This window comes from Polistes fuscatus, unplaced genomic scaffold, assembly GCF_010416935.1.
Source record: "Polistes fuscatus isolate 324 unplaced genomic scaffold, CU_Pfus_HIC Scaffold1, whole genome shotgun sequence".
NCBI lineage: Eukaryota > Metazoa > Arthropoda > Insecta > Hymenoptera > Vespidae > Polistes > Polistes fuscatus.
In genome coordinates this window covers 14,707,807-14,729,469 of record NW_025112997.1, presented here as the reverse complement: position 1 = coordinate 14,729,469, position 21,663 = coordinate 14,707,807, and the positions used below count along the sequence as shown (strand labels likewise).

Genomic DNA, 21,663 nt, shown 5'->3' with positions numbered 1-21,663 from the left:
GTTCGCGCGTTTTCGTTTGATATGCTTTCTCGATCCGACTCTTTTTCTCACTTTACCCTTCTTCTATCGCATTTTATACACACACACACACACAAACCCACCCCCTTTTCCCAGTTATCCCCCTCCAATAGCTCTCTCGTTATGCCGTCATATTCTCGAATCCTGATTTCTTTCTCTTTCTTTTTTTTTTCTTTTAAGCTTAAGGGTGAACTCTCGTACACGTTTTATTCCTTTACAGTGTCCTCACCCCTGTCTCTCTCTTCATTTCCCTCTATCTTTTCGTGACGAGAAGGAAAGGGAGAAGGAGGAGGAGGAGGAGGAGGAGAAGGTGGAAGAATAGTCGAGGGTGGGAGGGGATGGATAGTATTTTGTCGCTTTGAAAGAGAATCCTCGGATAATACGTTACACCGTAAGAGAACAATGATGAAACACGTTCTGCATTCATTTTCTCGGAGTTTATTACCATCCCTTAGCTTCACTGTATGCTCGTGACTTAAGCGCGCGAATAATTAGCATCTAACTTCTCTCTTACGCTCTTACATTCTCTTTCTCTCTTTCTCATCTCATCTTTCATCTCTCTCTCTCTCTCTCTTTCTTTCTCTTTATCCTTCGCTTCTTGCAGTAATCCACATATATATATATAGAAAGACACAAATACATAGAAGGAAAGTGTCACCCAACTTAAGAAGGATTTATTACTCTTAGATTACACACATATGCATACATACATACATACATATACATACATACATACATATATACATACATACATAAATACGCACACATCCACATGTATTCTTACTCTAGCAAAAATTAATTTCCCTTATGAGAAAGGTACGGAGAAAAGGGGTGAGGGAAAGAAGAGGGTGAGGTTAGTACTTCGTCGAAAGACGTGACACAAAATCTCGTGTTCGCGTGCCTGGTCTTAAGTTCATATACGACGAGGGAGTATCGTTAAAAGGGGGGCTAATACATCGACGGAAGTTGTTCCATTTTCCGCAAAGTTTTATGGAAACAAGAGAGAGAGATGGAGAGTAAAATCGTCTTATCTCGAAACCTAATTAACGTCGATACTTCTCTTTCCCTTTTCTCTCTCTCTCTCTCACTCTCTCCTTATCTTAGGTTTTATCGATTTACGAATACAACTAAAAGATTTACAATGTACATAATTAAGGATAGTTACGTTAACAAAGATAGATCGAAAGTTTAATAGCTAATCCTTAATAATCGATTCAATGGACAAAATAGACGTTTAATTAATGAAGAGTATAATAATATGTCTCAATAATAATATTATTATCGGATAGAGAATCTTTAACGATCTATGTAATAATAGTGATTTTACGATTTTAGGAGATCGTTTTAAGACAAAAGGGAAATTATTTCGAGATTATAATGAAAATTCGATTCGTCTTATAGAGAGAGAGAGACAAACAGAGAGAAAAAGAGGGGGTGGAAGAGGAAGAGGGCTGAGGTAGGGGGAGGGGGAGGGGAATATAGAATGAGTCTAGTAGTTGCTTTCGTCGTCGTTCTCGTCGTCGTCGTCGTCTTCTTCGTTACCTGCTGAAGGTAGTATTCGCTTGAGATGAGGTCGATCCGATAATATCATCGCGAAGATGGCTCTTAAAGGGTCTCTTAATGGCCCTTTAAGCCAGCGCATTAACGTTCGCTACCGCTTCTTCATTATCTCGTCCAAGCGTGGCATGACTACCATGACGATCATCAGACAGATATAGGAGTGTATATATGTTACCGTGAAAGACCGAAATTGGATAATGTCAAGATTCGCATTGTCGCTTGGTGTATGTCCGAAATATTAATGTATAAGAATATATTCAAAAATTCGCTCTTTCACCGAAGTATTTGTTATCCGTTAACATTCACCATGTGAATCTTGATGTTATTCAATTTCAGTCTTTCATGGTAACATATATATGAACAAGAAAATGAAAAGGAAAAAGAGAGGGAATAAAAGATTAAGAGAATAAGAACAATGAAAAGAAATGAAAGAGAAAGTGCGAAGGACTAAGAGAATTAGAGTAAGAGAGAAAGAAAGAAAGGGTAAGAGAGAGAGAGAGAGAGAGAGAGAGACAGACAGAGACAGAGAGAAAAATGAGAGAATGAAAGAGTAGGTAAGAAAGTAATAGGGAGAGAAAGATTAATTGATGTTATTTAGTTTTCTCAGTTATTTTGTTTAAATATATACATAAATTATATCTTTGTTAAATCTAAATATCTTTTATTTTACTATTCAGGAAATATACTTTTTTAATAATTATAGAGAGAAGATAAGAAAAAAAGAAAGAGTTAGTAACAGGATGAGAGAGAGAGAGAGGGAGAGAGAGAGAAAGAGAGGGAGAAAGAGAGAGAAAATAAGAGAGTGCAAGAGAATAAGAGAAAGAAAGAAAATAAAAAAAAGAAAATAAAGGAAAAGAGAGAATAAAAGAAAGAGAGAGAGAGAGAGAGAGGGAGGGAGGGAGAGTAGGATGGAAAACGAAGATTTGAAGTGTCATACGCATTCGTCTGTATGTGATATCAGTAATTTACTGGAAGATTCGATAAGATAGATAGATAGCTAGTAAATGGATGGATAGATTGAGAGACAGACAGATAGAGGGGGAGAAACTTAATTTATTTCCCATATGAGTTTGAAAAGACTCGATATGGAAGAGGGTTTAAAGAGGGAAAATAAATTACAGAATCTAAATCGTTGCGTTAACGATAAGAAAAAGAGGAAACGGTAATATTGTCCGTTCTATAGTTTTTTTGTTTTTATGTTTGTTTCTTTGGTAAAATCTAACTTGCAATTTAAATCTCTCGGATTTAATCATTAATTCGTTAATTAATAACATTATCTGTGATAAACGGCGATAAGTACGAATATAAAAAAAAGAAATAAAAAAAAAGGTAACAATTGAATAATTTCAATTGAATTAAAAATGTTCTTTACGACGACAGGTGGTTTTAAAAATTATTAGTAAAAAACATGTGAGTAATAATCACATTACCCTTAAAAATAAAACAAAAAATCATAAAAAATTATTTCTTCTTCTAACATTAAAGTAATAAATGAATAAAGTTTTTACTATATATATTATAAAGAATGAAAATTACGAGGATGTCCCCTTTAAGATCACCCCACCCTCCTTTTTTCTATAACAATAATATATTAAGATGACTGTAAGAAAAAGAAAAAATATTCAAAAGAGAAAGAGAGATGATGGAAAGAGATTGAAAAAAAAAGAAGAAAAAGAAGAATAGAATGAAAAGAAGTCGAGTGGTTCGAAAACTTCAGCATATATAATTAATCAAATTGATGAGTGAGAGAGAAAGGCGCTTTTATAGGATGAATTCGATCGATATATTGAGAGAACATTATGGAAGTACGAAATCAGGACGCCATCGTGTTCAAAGGCTCCCTCCCACTTCATTCATGGCGCCACTTCATCAGCAAATTCGACCGATCCATTTCCGGCTTCTTTCCTTCGACCTTTTCCTTTTCTTTCCTCCTATTCCTCGCCCTCTTCCTTCTCCTCCCCTTCTGTCTCTATTTATATTTTTTGTCGAACCAATTGCATCGTAGTATCGAAAATAACGTTCCTAGACGTAAGAAATATATCATTCTCATTCTCATCCTAATCCTCATCCTCATTTTCACCCTAATTCTTGTCTTTGTTCTCTCACATTTACTACCACATTTTGGATTATTTTCCCTCTCATTTATTTACTGGTCTACATCCCGCCCATATATACGAGAAAGAAATAAAGAAAGAAATAGATGAATAGATAGATAGAGTATATAATGAAAGTACCGAATTTCTAGTCTAATAGAAGAGATTTTCTCGTAGAGAGTATAAGGAACGTGATGGAGTTGTGAGGGGATTTGCTAATAAGTGTTGTAAGGTAGGATAAGGATGAGGGGTTCAAGGGCTGTGAAAGGGAAGGGAAGGGAAGGGAAGAAAAGAGATGAGGAAAGGGAATGAGTACAAGGAGGGTAAACCTTTCTTCGAGGAATACCTCGAAATGGGCTTTAGTAAGTAGAACGAGTCGGTGCTTTAGTAGACAGATATAGCTTGATCGACGCTTAATAGAATTGCTTACCACTACTTTTAGCTAATTATTATTTTTATAGCTTTATTTTCTTGTCTTTTTCTTCTTCTTCTTCTTCTTATCTTCCTTGGTAATAATAATAACGAGAGATTCGTTAACAAATACGAATATAGATAATTACGAAGAAGTCTCATTCTTAATGCTTGAACTTCATTTTGTTTCTTTTTTCCTGTCTTTTTTCTTTTTTAATATTTTTTTGTATTTTGAAAGCATAAATATGGTTTTTTATTCAATGGTGGATGTGAGACAAAAAAAAATGTTGCAAAGCAACGTCATTGCATACTTGTACGTCCTACGTATGTATAGATATTTGAATGAAAACAATTTTAATAAATTTGTAATCAATGAAATATTAATGCGCGATTTCATTTTAACGAGCTCGTGCGTTTTTCAATCCGGTTTATATATAATATATTAATGAATTTCAGCGAGAAGATTCTTTTTCCGAATCGAAACCGATGGAATATCAAAATTGTTGGAAAACAACATTACAAAGAATAGAGAAATTCATTTCTCACCACATTTGTAATATATCAATTCAAATAAAGTGATTATCTTCTCGATAAAACGTCGGACTAAACGAATGTAATAAAAAAATTTGGAAGAAATAGAAAGAGAAAGATAGGGGCGAGGTGAGGCGAAGGGCAAGAAGAGAGAGAGATAAAAGGAAAATAGAAAAAGAAACAGAAAAAAAAGAGATTAAATAGTCAGGACGTATTTTAAAATCGGTTAATTAATCTCTTAAGATTAATTTCTTACGAATTTGATTAAAAAGATTAGTAGAATATTTAGAATATTACTTATAATAGTTGCTAACCGGATATATGTATTTTGCGTAGGTAGGAACGGTCTCGTACAAGTTTTTATTAAAATTTACATTACCCTGGGTGAAGCAGTGCAACGTAATAAGGAGACCGTGGTGGCCATTTATTAGGGTGGAAAACTAATAAACCCGTTATTAACTAACATCGGCGTTACTTTAATCAGTATGCAGTCTTATCAAGCGAAGCTCTATAGAAATTTACATTTTTCTTAGTATCTTATGAAAAAACTTGAAATTCTTTGATAAACCCAAGAAATTTATTTTCTCTCTCTTTCTCTCTCTCTCTCTCCATTTCCCTCGATCTTTTGGTAATATTGAAATTAACTAATAAGGCGTGTAAAATCGATAAAGCCCGTTATCTAGAGAGCTTAGTAGTTTACAGATTATTTGGGTTATACGGACAATTAATAACGTATGTAAGTGTGAAAGTACATAGGGGAGAGTTGCCAAATGCCTATAGGTCACCTACATTGTACCCCTCGTCAATTTTTTTCTTTAATATCGAATATATATATTAATTTTATTTAACGATGTACGATAATAAATATATATTAAAGTAAAATGAGAAACGAGAGAGATGTACTAATTGATTAAATATTTTAACGATACAAATTGCAATTAAAAATAAAAATCAAATCGAGCCTGTAAATTATTACTTTTCAATCGTTCTTTCTTCTAACAATTACAAATCGTTCGATAATTGTCCATTTAGAAAACACCCGAAACGAGCATAATCGTTTTCTCGCATTAATGTCGTTAATCCGAGATTGTTCCTCGTGAAAATAAAATTATTTTTGAATTGTCGTAAAATTCATTTCAACGATCGTTCTCGTAGCTTTTAGTAAAACGTATAGTGGCACACGAATACACGCGAGTACACACACACACACACTCATACACTCATACTTATACACACAATGGTATGCTTTCCAACGATGACTTTGGGCACGTAGTAGCAGCTCGAGATTAACGGCATGGAATTGTAACGGGTGTCGCGTTACTTCGTTGTGGACACTTGCGTGTGCATACCACAAGTGCGATATTGCTTTTCTCATCCCCTAACTCTCATTATTCCTGCTCCTCTTTCTCTCTCCCTTTCTCTCTCTAACTTATATACTTAATATCGAAGCTCTTTTTGTACGTAGAATATCAATAATATTATAGTTACATATTAGAGAGTTAACAATATAGTATTTTAATCTATAAATCAAATAATTTTTATTTGATGTATAAACATTTTGTATGCAATTTGATATTAACAATTTTGCATAAGTTCATAATTTGTAAGTAACTAATTTATGTGTGTGTGTGTGTGTTTTTTAAATATGTACTTTTATAATATAATTATTTATTATATAACATTATATAGCAGAATTCGTCCAACTTTTCTACTCGGCTATCACTTTTTATCCGAGTAAATATTTTCACGACCCTGAGATCTATAAAGGAATACGAATATAAAGTTTTCGCGACTCTCAAATTTAATTATGCGACCTCTTATAGAGTTTCGATCTGTACTGTGAGAAGTTTCGTTATATATTATATATAATATATAATAAATAATAAAATATATATAAATAATAATAATAAAATAATAATAATATATAATAATAATAATAAAATCTATATAAATAAAAATATATAATACTATAGAATATTAAACTAATATAATATATATATATATATACATAAATCTTCTGTACATAAAATATCTCGAAATTTATTTTCTTAAACTTTAAACATATTTCAAGCGAAATTCGCTATTCAAAAACATACGTAAAAAAATGCATATAGATATATATATTTATATATTATTCTTGAAATATTTTATCTAGTTTTCGATTGTCATATTCCGTCGTCTATGTAAGAAAAGAAGAAAAAAAGAATAAAGTTTTTCTCTTTCACTATCATCAAGTAGAACATAAATTTCGCGTAGCATAGAATCGTCAATATGAGCAATTTGTAGATAGGACATGACACGTATCGTTCCCGTGGGCTCGCTTTTGGAAACTTTTCAGCATTATCAAAGTTCTCCGGTTCGAAATTGCACTAAAACGGTTGCTACGTTTGCTACCAGTAAGTAAGGGGGTACTACGTTTTATAAATCGCCAAGGTTTCTTTTTCCTTTTATTTTTTCTTCTTCTTCTACTTCTTCTACTTCTTCTTCTTTTTCTTCTTTTTCGTCTTTTTCTTCTTTTGCTTTTGCTTTTCGAAAGAAACGGGAAAAAGACATTTATTAAATGAAATAACGTTGAAAAGTGGAGAGACAGTAAAAGTAGAATTTGTCGAAAGTAATGGAAAGCCGAGTAAGTAGAAGTCAAGTAAAAGACGTTAATTAACGGAGAAACATTATCTGCTAGCGCTAAAGTTGGCAAACAAGTCGAAGATCGTTCGATGAACGAGTCAAACACGGACTGGGAAAGAAAAATAGATAGAGAGAGAAAAAGAGATAGACAGAAAAAAAGGAAGAGGAAATATGTGTATGTGTGTATGTCAGAAAGAGAGAGAGAGAGAGAGAGAGAGAGAGAGAAAGTGCAAAAGTGAGAGTAAGAGTGAGAATCAGAGAGAAAGATAAAGTAAGAGAAGAAGTACGAGGAAGAGAGTAAGAGTGTGATAGTGTGAGAGTGAGAGAGTAAAAGTATAAGAGAGAGAGAGGGAGAGAGTGTGTAGGAGAAAGAGGTATTGACAAAGAAGAAGAAGAAGAGAGTGAAAGAGAGACAGATACAAAGAGATAGATAGAAAGAGAGTAAGTTTAGCAAGATGACGTTAGAGTAATGAACAAACACGTGAAAAGTTTGCACTTTGTCAGGAAGAAGTTAACGGGCGTGCACGAACAATTGGATTTTGGTGGGAAGAGCGAGGCCGTTTTTCGCGCCGTTAATCGAATTGACACGGTCGGCCAACAAATCACTTGGAAAATATATTGAAAGTATCACCCGGAGTTAATTGGCTGCGAATCTCAATCTCGTTAAATCCGACATTAATCGATATCTCGCGATGGTTGATTTTTATCTCGTCCAATTGTACATTTTTATTATCATCGATTTTTCTTTTTTCCTTTCCTCTTCCCTTTTATATTCTTTTTTCTTCTACGTCTTTTTCTTTTTCTGTTTCATTGCGATCTTTTCTTTTTTACTCGAATGGAAAATTCGATAATAAAATGAAATGAATTAATATTGTATATTTAAACGAGTAAACGAACGAATTAATACAAAAATGTTAATCTTTGTGGTTTTAAAATTTTCACAAGTATAACTCGTCGTTGTATTATTTGATATTAAATAAATCATTATGACAATTTCAGTATTGTTATTATTTAGAGAAATTGTTATGACGTTTTAGTGGTTTGTGTAGGATTATTATTATGCACTATAAATTTAATATTAAGAGTGTAGCTCGTTAAATCGTTGTTATATACTCTGATTTTAGAGATTATTATGACAATTACGTTACCATAATTAGTTAACGAAATAGTTATGGTGTTTTAATCATTTTGATGTATGATTACTATATGTACAGGGTCTTTCGCCTAACTCGACCACCTAAAATATCTTGTTTATTTCGTACGATAGAAAAAAATGTCAAAGGAAAAAAATATTCTGTTCGAAGGCGCAGATATAGTGTTTGGCCGAATTTTTGTTTTAAGGTCATTTTTTTCAAATTTTCAAGGTAATCGTATCCTTTTTAAATGGGACTGCATATTTTTATTACAATCTTCTTATAGCTTATAAACAAACGACTCCAACGATGTGCAATATGTTTACCTTCAAGTGACCTTTACCGAGAAAATCGTGAAATGTTTTCTCTTGTACATGAGAAAATTTTTTGTTTGTAGTGAAAGGAAATTTTGTTTCAAAAGGGAAAAAGGAGAAAAACAATCCAAGAGCAATATCGAAAACCGATTCAATTTTGCTTTGGAGTCGAGCATGATTGATTGCTCGCGTGCTTTCTTAATAAGCGGAAATTTGATTATCCAAAAGTCTTGGCCGCTGACGATTGGTCTCTCGTGCAACGTGCAATCTTATCGCTGCACGTTGCAGCGGCCTATTTAGTAGGAGTACCACCGCGGAAAACAAGCCTGTAGCGAAAAGGTGAAAGCGTTAAAAAAATAATCGAATGAGTCTTTGAAAGAAAGGCCTATATTATTTTTTTATCGAAACTCATTTTATGTTGGAAAAAAATCCTATGTATACTTACCGTATACCATGGGTTTACATGGCTTTAAATTTTGGTACGATGGAAAAAAACCTGCTAAATAATTAACAATTAATGAATTATTAATAAAGATTGTCTCTTGTACATAAGAAGATTTTTTGCTCGTATGAGAGTCTTACACGTTGATTTGCATTTTTTCCTTCATTTACCGTCCTCCGAGCGGGTACTGAAGTTACTGACAAACGTTTCACAATTTTCTAGGTAAAGGTCACTTGAAGGTAAACATATTGCACATCGTTGGAGTCGTTTGTTTATAAGCTATTAGAATATTGTAGTAAAAATATGCAGACCCATTTAAAAAAAATACGGTGACCTTGAAATATTGAAAAAAGTGGCCATGAAAACAAAATTCGGCCCATCACTATATCGGTACCTTCGAAAGGAATATTTTTTTCCTTTGACATTTTTTTCTATCGTACGAAATAAACGAGATATTTTAGGTGGTCGAATTAGGCGAAAGACCCTGTTTACTGCAAATCTCATATGAAGATTGTAACTTGTCATTATACAATTCGAAATAACATTGTCGCGATTAGATTTACATACATATTAATACACAAGATTGAAAACGAATTGAACTCGAAATTTGATATCAAAAAAATTAATTTCAACATAAAATGAAAAAATGAATACTGTGTACATACTAATATTATATAAAAAAAATTGGACGAACCGAACTAAAAATTTAATACCAACAAAATAATTTCGACACAAAACGAAAAACCGAATACTATGTACATACTATTATAACAAAAATATCGATGAAATGGTCTCGATATTTTATTTAAACATAATTAACTTCTAAAAATAAATATTGAAATAAAAAATAAATTAGAATTAAAAAACAAAACAAAGGAAGAACGCTACTTTTCGCAAAGAGACAAACAATTTTCTAGGATGATAAGAGAGGACGAAAAGAAGAAAAAAAATAAAAAAGAAAAGTAAATAGGGGAGGGGGGTTGGGGATAAGATCGGGAATGCCGGGAGCTGCTCTATAAAGTTCTCCTCGGAGACTACGGCGGCCATATTTCAAAACTTACCACTTAGTCTGACTACTACTACTTTTACTACTACTGCTACCACCACTACTATCATTACTACTATTACTACCTACTCCCACTACTGAATATAACGCAAGGTGGACAACGACCGAGGCATGTTTAGCTCGTCGTTCGAGTCGTTTCGTGAGGAAAGTGTGTCGTTCGTATATACGGAGGCCCATTAGAATATTTTACGTATGACCTGGAAAGACGATTCCTCCTCGGGTGTGTTCTTTTAAACGAGTCGAAAGTATAGAAAAAACAAACTTCTTCGTTAGACGACTGGTATATATATATAAAACACATACGTACATATTACTTAGAAAAGTGTCCAGTAGCTTCGGGGGTAACCAATTCGTCGTCTTACGAGTTTTTTTCTTCTTTCTTTTTCTTTTTTTTGTTTACTTATATAATAAACAACGAAAAGAAAAAGTTGATAGAAAAAATATGCACTATTTGATCTTTTTTTTTTTCGAGTTATAGCAAGTTTCGTTTCTTCCTTTAATACGTTGTACTTTTCGACATACTTGCAAGGGTTGTTTAAAAATGACCTCCTTGCATTCGAACATATGCCTGGGAGACGTTTTACTATTGATTGGATTATTCTCTCTCCCTCTCTCTCTCTCTCTTTCTATTTCTCTCTATTTCTCTCTATTTTGCCAGGTATTGTTCAGATTTCCTCGAAACCGTGTTCAATTCTCTCGTGAGAAGTATTTCGATACTGTCAACGAGCGTTCTGTAGACTGATGGATTTCAAATAACCCCACAAGTAATATATAATCCTATTTCCAATGTCAGATATATTGAGTTCTGTTAGTAAACAAATAGACGGTATTATTTAAACTACTTTCATTTTTTTTTCTTTTTTCGTTTTTTTTTTTTTATTTAGAATTATTTTCATACGAATCTCCGTATGATTCAACGAAACTCGGTGAAATATAGTGTATGTTTATATAAAGCTTGTTTTTTATTATTATTTTTTTCTTTTTTTTTGTTTGGTTTTGTACGATCAAACTCCGAAGCTATGGGAACATATCTTGGGCGTGCTTGATGTTTTATTTACTTTAATTTTTGTTTTTCATTTTGAAAGTTGATCGTTTTGTTAATATATATATATATATAAAAGAAGGAAAAAAATACGTAACAAAATTTATTCTCCATTTATAAATGAAATATAAAAATCATCGAGTTTAACTTTCTATAATGGTTTATGCAATTTCGATGTCACGCGTACGCCTTTTGTGATCGCATGGAAGTTGCTGAACACGTGACAAAAGAAACTTTCTGAAAAGTTTGAAAGAATTTCTTTTTATTTTTTTTTTGCCTTTATCAAACTATGCATGCGTTTACATTAGTTTTTTATTTTTCTTTTATGAAAATAAAATTATATGTAAATATTTTGGGAAACCTCGTAGAAATATATTTTATAATATAGTATAACTGAAAAGGGAGAGAAAAAAAAGCAAAAAAAAGAAAAAGAATACAATATCACCTATAAGGTTTTCGTATGGAACCACAAAGTTCATTAATCGGTAAATCGAGTATAAACTTCCAAGTGATATAATTTTAATTTAGACAGAACGAAATTAAGGAAAAAGAAAGAAAGAAAGATTAAAAATAAAGTTAATAACGTACATAAATACCCGTGAAAAGCACATAAAGTTTTGTAATAACATCGTTGTTCAATCTTTTGTCATAAAAAAGCAATGTAACATTATATCGTCATGTAATTCTATTTCATTTAATATTTTGTTTGTTTTTAAATAATTTCGTTGTAATAGAAAACCTCGTTGGTTTTGAAAATTTAATTATAATAAAAATAAAAATGAATTTTTTCTTCCGAAAGAAAAAACGGATAATGAAAAGTTAAGTTGCATCGGAGTGGGTGGCTTGGAAAGGTAGAGAAGAGAACACGTAGGGTGGTCTTGAGTTAGACAAGAGAAAATAGAAAATGAAAGGAAGAAAAATAGAAAGAAAGAAAGAGAGAGAGAGGATAAGAGGGAGAGCAATGAAGAAAGAATTGTATCTCGAAAATACGAAATTGAAGAGCACCGGTGAATCAAGGTAAAGTACAATAGGCTCTTCGAATATATAGGAACAATAGTCAAGAGTTTCCATTTGTAATCGATTTTCTTTCGATCACGCTCGACCAAATCCGTTTCTACGAGAAACTACTAAAAGAAGAAGAAGAAGAAGAAGATTTTTATATATTTTTATGTTTATTATTTAATACTAAATCTACCACGCGTGGCCAAATTTTTAAAAATTTGCATTCTGTAATTAAATTCTGTAAAATTAATTACACGCTAATCGTAAATACTGTACGTTAAATATATCAAAACAAAGCTATTTAATTGAACTATAAAATGTCGACATTTTTTAAAAATAGAACTTATAGTATTAATAGAAAATTTAAAAAAAGCAAAAGAAAATATTTAATCAGACGAATCGCATAATCGGCTCTTTTTAAAAAATAATTTGATTTTTAAATAACAAAATAATTAAATATTCGATACCAGATCTACCGCGAGTTATTTATTTGAATTTAAATCAATAAAACGTTATCTTTTTCTCGAATAAAAAATAATTCAACGATAATATCGCGAAGACGAGAGAGAGGAAGATAAATAAATAAAAAATCAAAAATAAAATTATAAGTTTTTTAATTAGTTAACGGTCAGGACATTAGAGTTGCAAAAATAGTTCCTATTATTATTATTATTATTTAAAATTCTTTCAGTGTTGTCTATCTGTCATCCAACTGCATTGAACGTGACCTCGATATCAGGTTATACAAATCTGGAGTACAACACCTAGACGACTCAGGTACGATCCTTCGAGGCCGATTGCTTGATGGGAGAGGTAAAAGGGTGGGACGGAGGAAGAGAGAGAGAGTAAAATGGAAATCGAATGGGATTGAACATGACCGAATAGATTTTCGAGCCGTCAGAATTTCGGGATCCAATTATAATTCCAATTCTCCTGATATTCATGGTTAAACACTGAGGTTCTCTTTCTCTACGAGTTACGTGACACTAGTTCCTTTCAAATTATCTTTTTAAAGATGTCCCCAATTGGCTTTTGTAAATAATTCCTATGATTTTAGACAATTTAAAATATTATTATAAGAAATAGTTATTATTTTTAAGATAAATTGATGTATATAATATTGTAACAATAACGATCGTCATTCGTTGCGAATTATTTTGGAGAAAATAATAACACCGAAGTACAATAATAAATATAAAAATAATTTCGATACACAAAATAAAGGAATAATTTCAATTATTTTTATGCAGTCATTCGCGGTCATTTCCAACGCAAAAAATTGAAAAAGAAAATGGAGAAGAAAAAAAAGACAGAAACAGAAATACTAAAAAGATATTATATAAAAAAGATACACAAACACAATATACATATATATTATTGAAGATGCAACGTGAATTCACGCTCGTCATCTATATGCGCATAAGTTAGTTACTGTTAATAGGAACTAGAAGATAGTTTCAGTTAATAGGTTAAAATTGTCTATAAGTAGTAATATTCTATGTCTAAAAGAAATAAAGTTTATAAAGCTGAAGAAAGTGTGATAGTATTATCGTCTAAAATAAAGAAATACCTATTGCGATCCTACAACGGAACCTATAAAATTCGACATATATATATATATACGTATATTTCGTGGGAGGGATAAATTTTCAAGCCAAAAATCGATACCGGCCGTATAAAATGGCGAAAATCGAAGAATCTCGGGGATTTTACGGTGCTGTTGGCTCTCGGCCGCTTTGCGTTACGTTCCTGGCCATTTCGACGTTACTCATCGTGCTGGAAAACTGGCGAAAAACCAACAAAACTGAAACGAGTTCGTATGCCCGAGGCACATTGCGAGGAAAAGAGAAAAAGAGAGAGAGAGAGAGAGAGAGAGAGAGAGACAATTTTTCACTGTCGGAAAATCTCGCGAATGAAACAACCTCGCGTACAATGGCGGCTAAAAAAGAAATTACGAATCTCATTGGTGGATGGTGGTGATGGTGGCGGCGGTGGTTGTTGATGGTGTTGGTGATGGTGGATTCGATGGAACCGTTCGACGCTTCGATCCGCTATGAAAAATTGGTCATGCTCGTTTTTCCTCTTTCGAGGATTAACCGTGCGTTGTGATACATTTAGCCCGTACTACCACGCGCACCCCTCTCTTTTCCCCTTCACACCCCTTTTCAATCATTCCCTTTCTCGTTTTCTCATTTTTCCCATACCCAATTAACTATACCTCTTCTTAATAGTCTATTGTCGAAAAAAAATCAAAATATAAAAAACTATTCCAGAAATTGAAACAAAAAGAGAAAGAAAGAGAGAGAGAGTACATAGTTAAATCTCTTTAGGGTAAATTTACTTAAATAATAATAATCAAAACTCTAACGCGTTAAATATAGAAAACAAAAAAAGAACAAAGCAAAAGTAGGATAACGCGATAGAAGGTTACTTTCTTTTTTTTTTTCTTCTTAAGATAGTAAAAGTTGATTGGTTCGAGAAAAAATTTCAATCGAATGTTAAAGGTGCTGGGGGAAGTGAGGAGAAACGTGTCGAAGTGTTTTACTGGCTTAAAAAATAAAGAGAAAGAAAGAGGAAGAGAGAGAGAGAGAGAGAGAGAGAGAGAGAGAGAGAATAAAGACGAAAAAGAAGAGAAAAAATTCTTTGAGTTCTGACTATTTCAAATCAATATCCGGATCGGTGATCCGTAACGGACGATAAAAATGTCGCAGAGGTTATCTCTAAATCGGATATTGGATGATCTGGGACTTACGATCGAACGAGTTAGATATCTTACGAAAAGATCCATGCTTGGTATTTACCTAATATTAACCAAGAAAGAGAGAGAGAGAGAGAGATAGACAGACAGATGCGAATCATTCACGAAGCATTTAATAGAATTTCCAGGATATCACGGCCCATTAAGCTTGGATTTTCACTTAGATATCTTTAAAAAGAAGCATCTCGATTTTTAACCCCTCTTAGATCTACCTATCCATCCCCCCACCCACCCCGTCCTTCTCCTTTTTTCTATCCAACGCACCAATCGTTATCTTTCGATCCATTTAAATACGTTTTACACGGTCTTATGGAAATTTCCTAATGGATTTTTTTATTCAACATTTTTCTAACAGATCTTTCCTCCTTAAGATCGCCCTTTTCCGCACGTTCGTCAACCCTCCTCTCTTCCCTCATCCCATCAGCCAACCCTCTTCCTTCAGGAACGAAGGCGGCTTAAAGTACTTCGAGGATGTCCCTTAGAAATAATCGAGATCGTACGACGATGAGTGCGGTGTAATTTTAATGACAACTAAACGTTATACTAATGATCTTGTTTTGTTAAGGATTAAGTACCTGGAAAGTTGGGTTTAATGTTTACTAGAAGAATGATAAATATTTTTAGCGTGGAAGAGTATAAGTAAAAGTTAGATAAAAACAAATTATTGCGATTTTGTTGTACACGTTGACTAATACTTCGTGTTTTCTTCTTTTTTTCTCTCAAATCTATCTGAACAATTAACTTGATATTTTTTTGTAAGATTAATTTCATTCATTTACAATGATCTATTATTGCAAGGACACAATTATTAGATAGTTATATTAAATGCCTTTTTGTTTTTGAATTTTTTAAATCAATATTACATATACTATATTTTTCATTTAAATAATATTATTTCTAAATATAGTAATTGATTAATATATCTTTCTGCGAAATAAATTTTCTTACAATCTATCTAAAATTCTACTTCTACGATAAAACATTCCTTTGAAATAACAATTCATTATAATTTACAAGTTTAATAATCCTTAAATATATGTTTTAATTTAAATAAGAATTTTGAAATATCATAGCAATAAAAGCAAATATTGAACTAGTTGAAAATTGTTAGCGACAGAACGAATACTCTTGCGACTCATTGTACGTTACGCGTGTATACTTATGAATATAGAATATTTTACAAGTATAGTTATATACAGTCGTATGATTTTACTCGAGGAAAGTTGAAACTACTGCTTGTAAAACGGAAGAGGGTTACCAGACTCTCGTTAGCTTAATGATCGTGCAGACTTCCGTACGGACGTGTAACTTAAGTTCAAGGCGACTTAACTACCGGCATACTCAAACGGATAACATCGGCTCGGTGATCAGAGAACGTTGATTAACCGTAGTCAGATTCTCATACGGTTCCATTTCCAGTCATTACATGATCTTACAAAGTATTCGATTTGTCATAAGTTTGATTTTACTAATTGTAAGATCATTATTTCGATATTATCATTTGTTACAATTCGTTCGATTTCTTCCTATCAACAAATTTTAACTTTTAATTATTTCTACGAATGATAAATCATCCTTTTGAACAAAATTATTTCAAAAGGTTTGTTATTGTTTAATTTTTTATAATCGATTTTCAAACGAATTGTTTTTTAAATTGTAAAAGGTAAAATACAGAAGAACGATAAGTTAGGAAGATCTATAAGGTATTTTTCATGGATGAAGATCAATGTACCTGGGATGTTTAAAAATTGCATTGGATAGATAGATATACCTAATCGATAACTGACAATAGCAATGTAACAAGACTCACCTCGACTACGTAGTGAAGACCTGACAGTGTCATCCTTGCGACGGAGTCTTTCCTTCGTACTGGTTGTTGCCATCGTCTCAACGTCACGCCCTGAAGAAGGAAAATCGATTTGTCATATTCTTGTTATTGTTGAAAGATACCTACTACTTGTATATCTATATCAAATGTATCGATTCTATGGATATAAATACGAAAATATATATTTATTGTAATATTAAATGTATTGGTAATTACGAACGGTTACAAATTGAAACAAAAAATTTATTATCTATGTACAATTATTTCAATTGTGAAATTTAATAATTTCAAAATTCTTACTTTAAGATTTAAACAATATGTTCAACGCGATTTGATTTATATTAAAATTATTTATATTATAAAAGAAAAGTTTTATATATCACTATTTTTTTTATTTTAATCCATGATCATAATTAAAGGCACAAATATATTTCAGCTCGTTTGATTAGATTTCAATTGTTTGTTTATTTCTTTACATTCGGTGATATATTTTTCTTTTTTTTCTTTTTGCATAATAAATTTTGTGATCGAGGTAAAATGATCGAAATCACGAAGAGATCGAACTAGCTAAACAAGTTCAAAATTTCATTTCGGCTGGCAAATTTGTGTATGAAAAAGGAGAGAAAGATAAAGAGAAAGAAACAGTAAAAAAAGAGAGAGAGAGAGAGAGAGAGAGAGTGAAAAACGTAAACCTCGTTTGCAAATGTACGATCGAGCTGATGAAAAGTTTTTGGTCGACGATAGCCGAGGGTCTTTGCGCTTTGCAATGGGGAAATTGAATGGACGAGAACGATATAGACAGACCGAAATGAAACTCTCCATTCTTGTTATTTCTTTCTCTTTTTCTCTTTCTTTTTCTTTTTTTTTTTTCTTTCTCTTTCTCGTATTTCATGAAATGTTAAAGAATATCGAATTTGTGATTTTTCTTCTTATCTACGATTTTGGAAAAAAGTTTAAATTGATTATTTATTTTAAAATAAATCTGAAATAACACCTGTGTGCGAATAAGCAACACTCCATACGACGTCGGTAACGTTACTCGCGCGTGCTATTTATCATTGATGTATGGAATGTTGCCAATCTGCAGGCGTCGTAATTAGAGAACTCTTATATATTATTCGAGAAAATTAATGAAAAATATCTATAAATGATTATTAATTATTTCGAAAGAATGTATTTATATATATGTGAATTTCGATAAATTTAATTGGAATAGCAAAGGACGTATAATAATCGGATTAGAACATCCACGAGTTACAGATTTCTCTCCTATCCTTCCGTTCTCCCCCGAATGTCGACAATTTTCGGAGAATTTTGGAAAACGAACTCACCTCGGGTATGTCCGTGGTATCCGGTACGTCCCTCGTAATATCTGGATCCGGTGGTCTATGTTCCGGCACCAGAGCACCGTACTTCCTCGTTGCCATTCGTCGTCGTCGATCCAACCATCTCTGCTTTTCCGCGGTCTCGGTTTCTTCGTCGACGCCAAAGAATTGTGCGGTTTCACGCTTGATGTAACTGTCAAGTCATATAAATGAGAATAAAATTAGAGAGAGAGAGAGAGAGTGAGGAGAAGAAGAAGAAAAAGAAGGAAAACGCTTTTTGAAAATGTCTTCATTTTGTAGTTTTCTTTTTATTTGCGTTAAAATAAGAATATTAAACGTTATTACATGTAAAATAAGTGCGATTAAAAATATGATGAAATACAAAAGAATGTATTTATTTTGTAAAATGAGATGTAAAAAAAAACATATTTTCCAATGAATTAAAAAGTATCTAATAATACGCAAGAGCGAACGAGTTTAATTTCCTTTTTTACGAGTTTACAAATTTTATTGAAACGAATGAAAATAATGTTGACCGTAGACACAAATACGCGTACACGCGCGCAAAATCGATGCAACGAATTTGCAAAATTATAAGAACAGAGATAATATAATATATTATATATAGTATATGTAAAAAAAGTAGAGTTAAAAAAAACAATTATTGTAATTATAAGATTAATAATAATAATAAAAATAATGAAAAACAACAAGAAAGATGATAGAATAGTACATACTTTCGAATAGCTTCGGTTCGGCTCATATTCCTTCGAAGTCGTGGTCTTTGAGAATTTCCAGCAGAAACGCTAGCTGAACTAGTAATTTGAACGTGCGGCCTTGGAGCCGTTGGTGCGGACATACTTCTGGTAATATTACTTGCTGAATGTGTGCCCATAGCTGTACTATTTCCGGTCATTTGAATCGATGATGATGATGATGCTGTCGTTACTGGAGTTACCGTTGACGTTTCCGTAGACGTTGGAACGTTTGTACCAACAGCATACATGCCGATCACTTGATTGCCATCGCCCTCGCCACCATTCGACGAGATCGTTGATGTTACCGTAGTACCGGAACTCGGTGACGGTTGCCTGAGAAAAATATTACACACATTATTTTTATTTATTTATTTTACTAAAGATAAAAGACGAAAGAAAAGATATTATATATAAATATTTCACATATTTCACATTTTTTCTATTTATTTAACTAAAGTTTCATCAAGAAAGAAAGATAGAGAGAGAGAGAGAGAGAAAGTAAAAAATAATAATTATAATAATAATAATAATATCATCGAAGTATAAGGTTTTTTTAAATTCTTTATTAAAATAACCAAGATTCCTGATCTTCCTAATTGAATATTTAATTTGTTTTAATTATTATTATTATTTGTTTTCTCTAAAAAAAAAAAGAAAAAAGAAATAATATTAAAATATTAAAAACAGTAATATTAATTACGAGAGATAAGAATTTATAATTTCTTTCTACGACGATAGATAGATTATACAATATTTCCTTAATTAGATTTACTTGTTATTTTATGAGCAAGAACGTAATGGTAGTCGTAAGAAAGTTTTAAGAGGAATATTTAATTTTTTAAGACAAATACCCATTTTATTATCTACCATTATTCTTAGTTGCATATTTATTTTTTGATGGAAAAGAATAAAGTAAGTTTATTATTTAATTATTATGAAACATTTGATTGTAATGTGCATACTGTTCCTTTCGTTTGGAAAAATTCTCAAAAAAATATTTCGACAAAAAGAAAATGTTTCTATATAAGTACATGTTACAAAGTAATAATATTTTGGTTCTATTATAATATTAAGAAGAATAATACAGTAGATTTTCGTATAACGCGCTAACACAATCAAATGTGGATATTGACCGTATTTTAAATATAAAATTTGCTTTAATTGAGCGTTACATCGTTACCCTCATAATTGGAATTTTTTCTGTCTGTTATTTTAATTCATCAACACTACGTTATTAAAAATATTTTGCGAAAAAGAATGAATTTATCTCAATGTTTACATCTAATAGAAAAAAATTTCGTGAAATTATTGTTAAATAAAAAAAAAGAAATCATATAATATTAGAAAAGACAAATTTGTCATAGAACGCGAATTCGTATAACGTGTAATATATGAATCAGGTTTCCGGGAGGAGGGTCTTGATATTTTAATTGAATTCATTGATGAGAAAAAAAAGAAAAGAAAAGGAAAATAATATAAAAATGAAAGAAGTTGAGAAGAAAGGGTTTACAATTAGATAAATACAGACGGTGCAATGGAAGATATAAGTTTTGAACGATAAACTCGTTCAACACGGCTCTTGAGTAGTAATAAGAGTGCAAGCTTGCGGCCTCTTACGATTTGACCTACTTTCGAATGAGAGAGAGAAGCAAGAACACATACGGCCAAAGTTTAGGAATAGAATATCGATCCGCGCGGGGTGCATCGTAATATGCGAGAGGAATAATTATACCGTCATCCATGGAGACATCAATGGTATTTTCCGCTCTAGTTTTCTAACGGGTCGGTCTCGTCTTCAAAACTTTTCTTTTTTGTCTTTCATTTTTACGAGATGGACAACAGGACGAGGAATTAACGACGAGTTCATTTAACCCAATATCGACAATTTTCAATTTATTAAGAAGAAATCAATATTAAATGGATCGTTCTGAGAAATTATTTTATATTATATTAAATATATAATAATATTAGAAAATGTGTGAAGACATTTCAATAGAAATAAATTTGTTATAAATAACATTCTTTTTAAATAAATTATATACGGCGATAAATTAGAAAATTTCATTGAATTAAGAGAGACGATATTTTTTTTTCTGTAATTATTATCTCACAGAAACAAACAAAATTGTAATAAGTATTAACGAATCGAGCTATATGTTTTAATAACAAATTGATTATTTTTTTTCCGCGACGATTTTTCTTATTGTTTAATTTTAATTTTTAATTGGAATTTTTCTTTTTTTTCTTATATTTGCAATAAAGGCAAAAAAAGAATGCAAAATTTACGAACGAAAAGTAAATGAAGATTTAGCGCACATTCTCTTGTTGGCTTTCATCGCTGTCAATTTATTTTGCTTGTAAAGACAAAATTTTTAGCTCTCAAAAGAAGCCACTCTAATAGCCAAAAGTCAAGGGATTTATGGACACCATATAGATGGTCGGTCCTCAGGTCACCTAACTTTTCAATTCTATCTTCCTCTCATCTATTCATGACCCGGTAGTGTCGTACCAGTGCATTCTTTCATCGGCTTTCTTTCTCTTAAAACCTTTCCGCCAATCGCAAGAGGCGACGGTACGCCAGTAAAGTAAAAAAAAAAGGAAAATAGTATTTTCGAAAGGAGAAAGCTTTTCTATTTCGGTACCCGTGTAGTCAATTTTCCTTTTATATCTTTCAACTCCAAAATTAAATTAACGAAGTTCAAGTGCTTTTTTTTGATCATTTATTTACTATTTTCTTTTCAATGATAATAACATTTT

At 31.9% G+C, this 21,663-nt stretch overlaps 1 protein-coding gene across 5 annotated transcripts in view; it reads right to left on the bottom strand.

Annotated features, from left to right (window-relative positions):
- Positions 1-21,663, bottom strand: part of LOC122514032 (inactive rhomboid protein 1) — a 255,032-nt gene that overhangs the window by 22,259 nt on the left and 211,110 nt on the right. For all 5 annotated transcript variants that reach the window (XM_043630648.1, XM_043630639.1, XM_043630659.1 and 2 more), the window contains 3 exons: positions 18,886-19,239; positions 18,155-18,341; positions 16,806-16,895 (listed from right to left, as the gene is read on the bottom strand). In XM_043630648.1, coding sequence (XP_043486583.1) covers positions 16,806-16,895; positions 18,155-18,341; positions 18,886-19,239 — 631 coding nt within the window. The remainder of the gene's footprint in view (positions 1-16,805; positions 16,896-18,154; positions 18,342-18,885; positions 19,240-21,663) is intronic.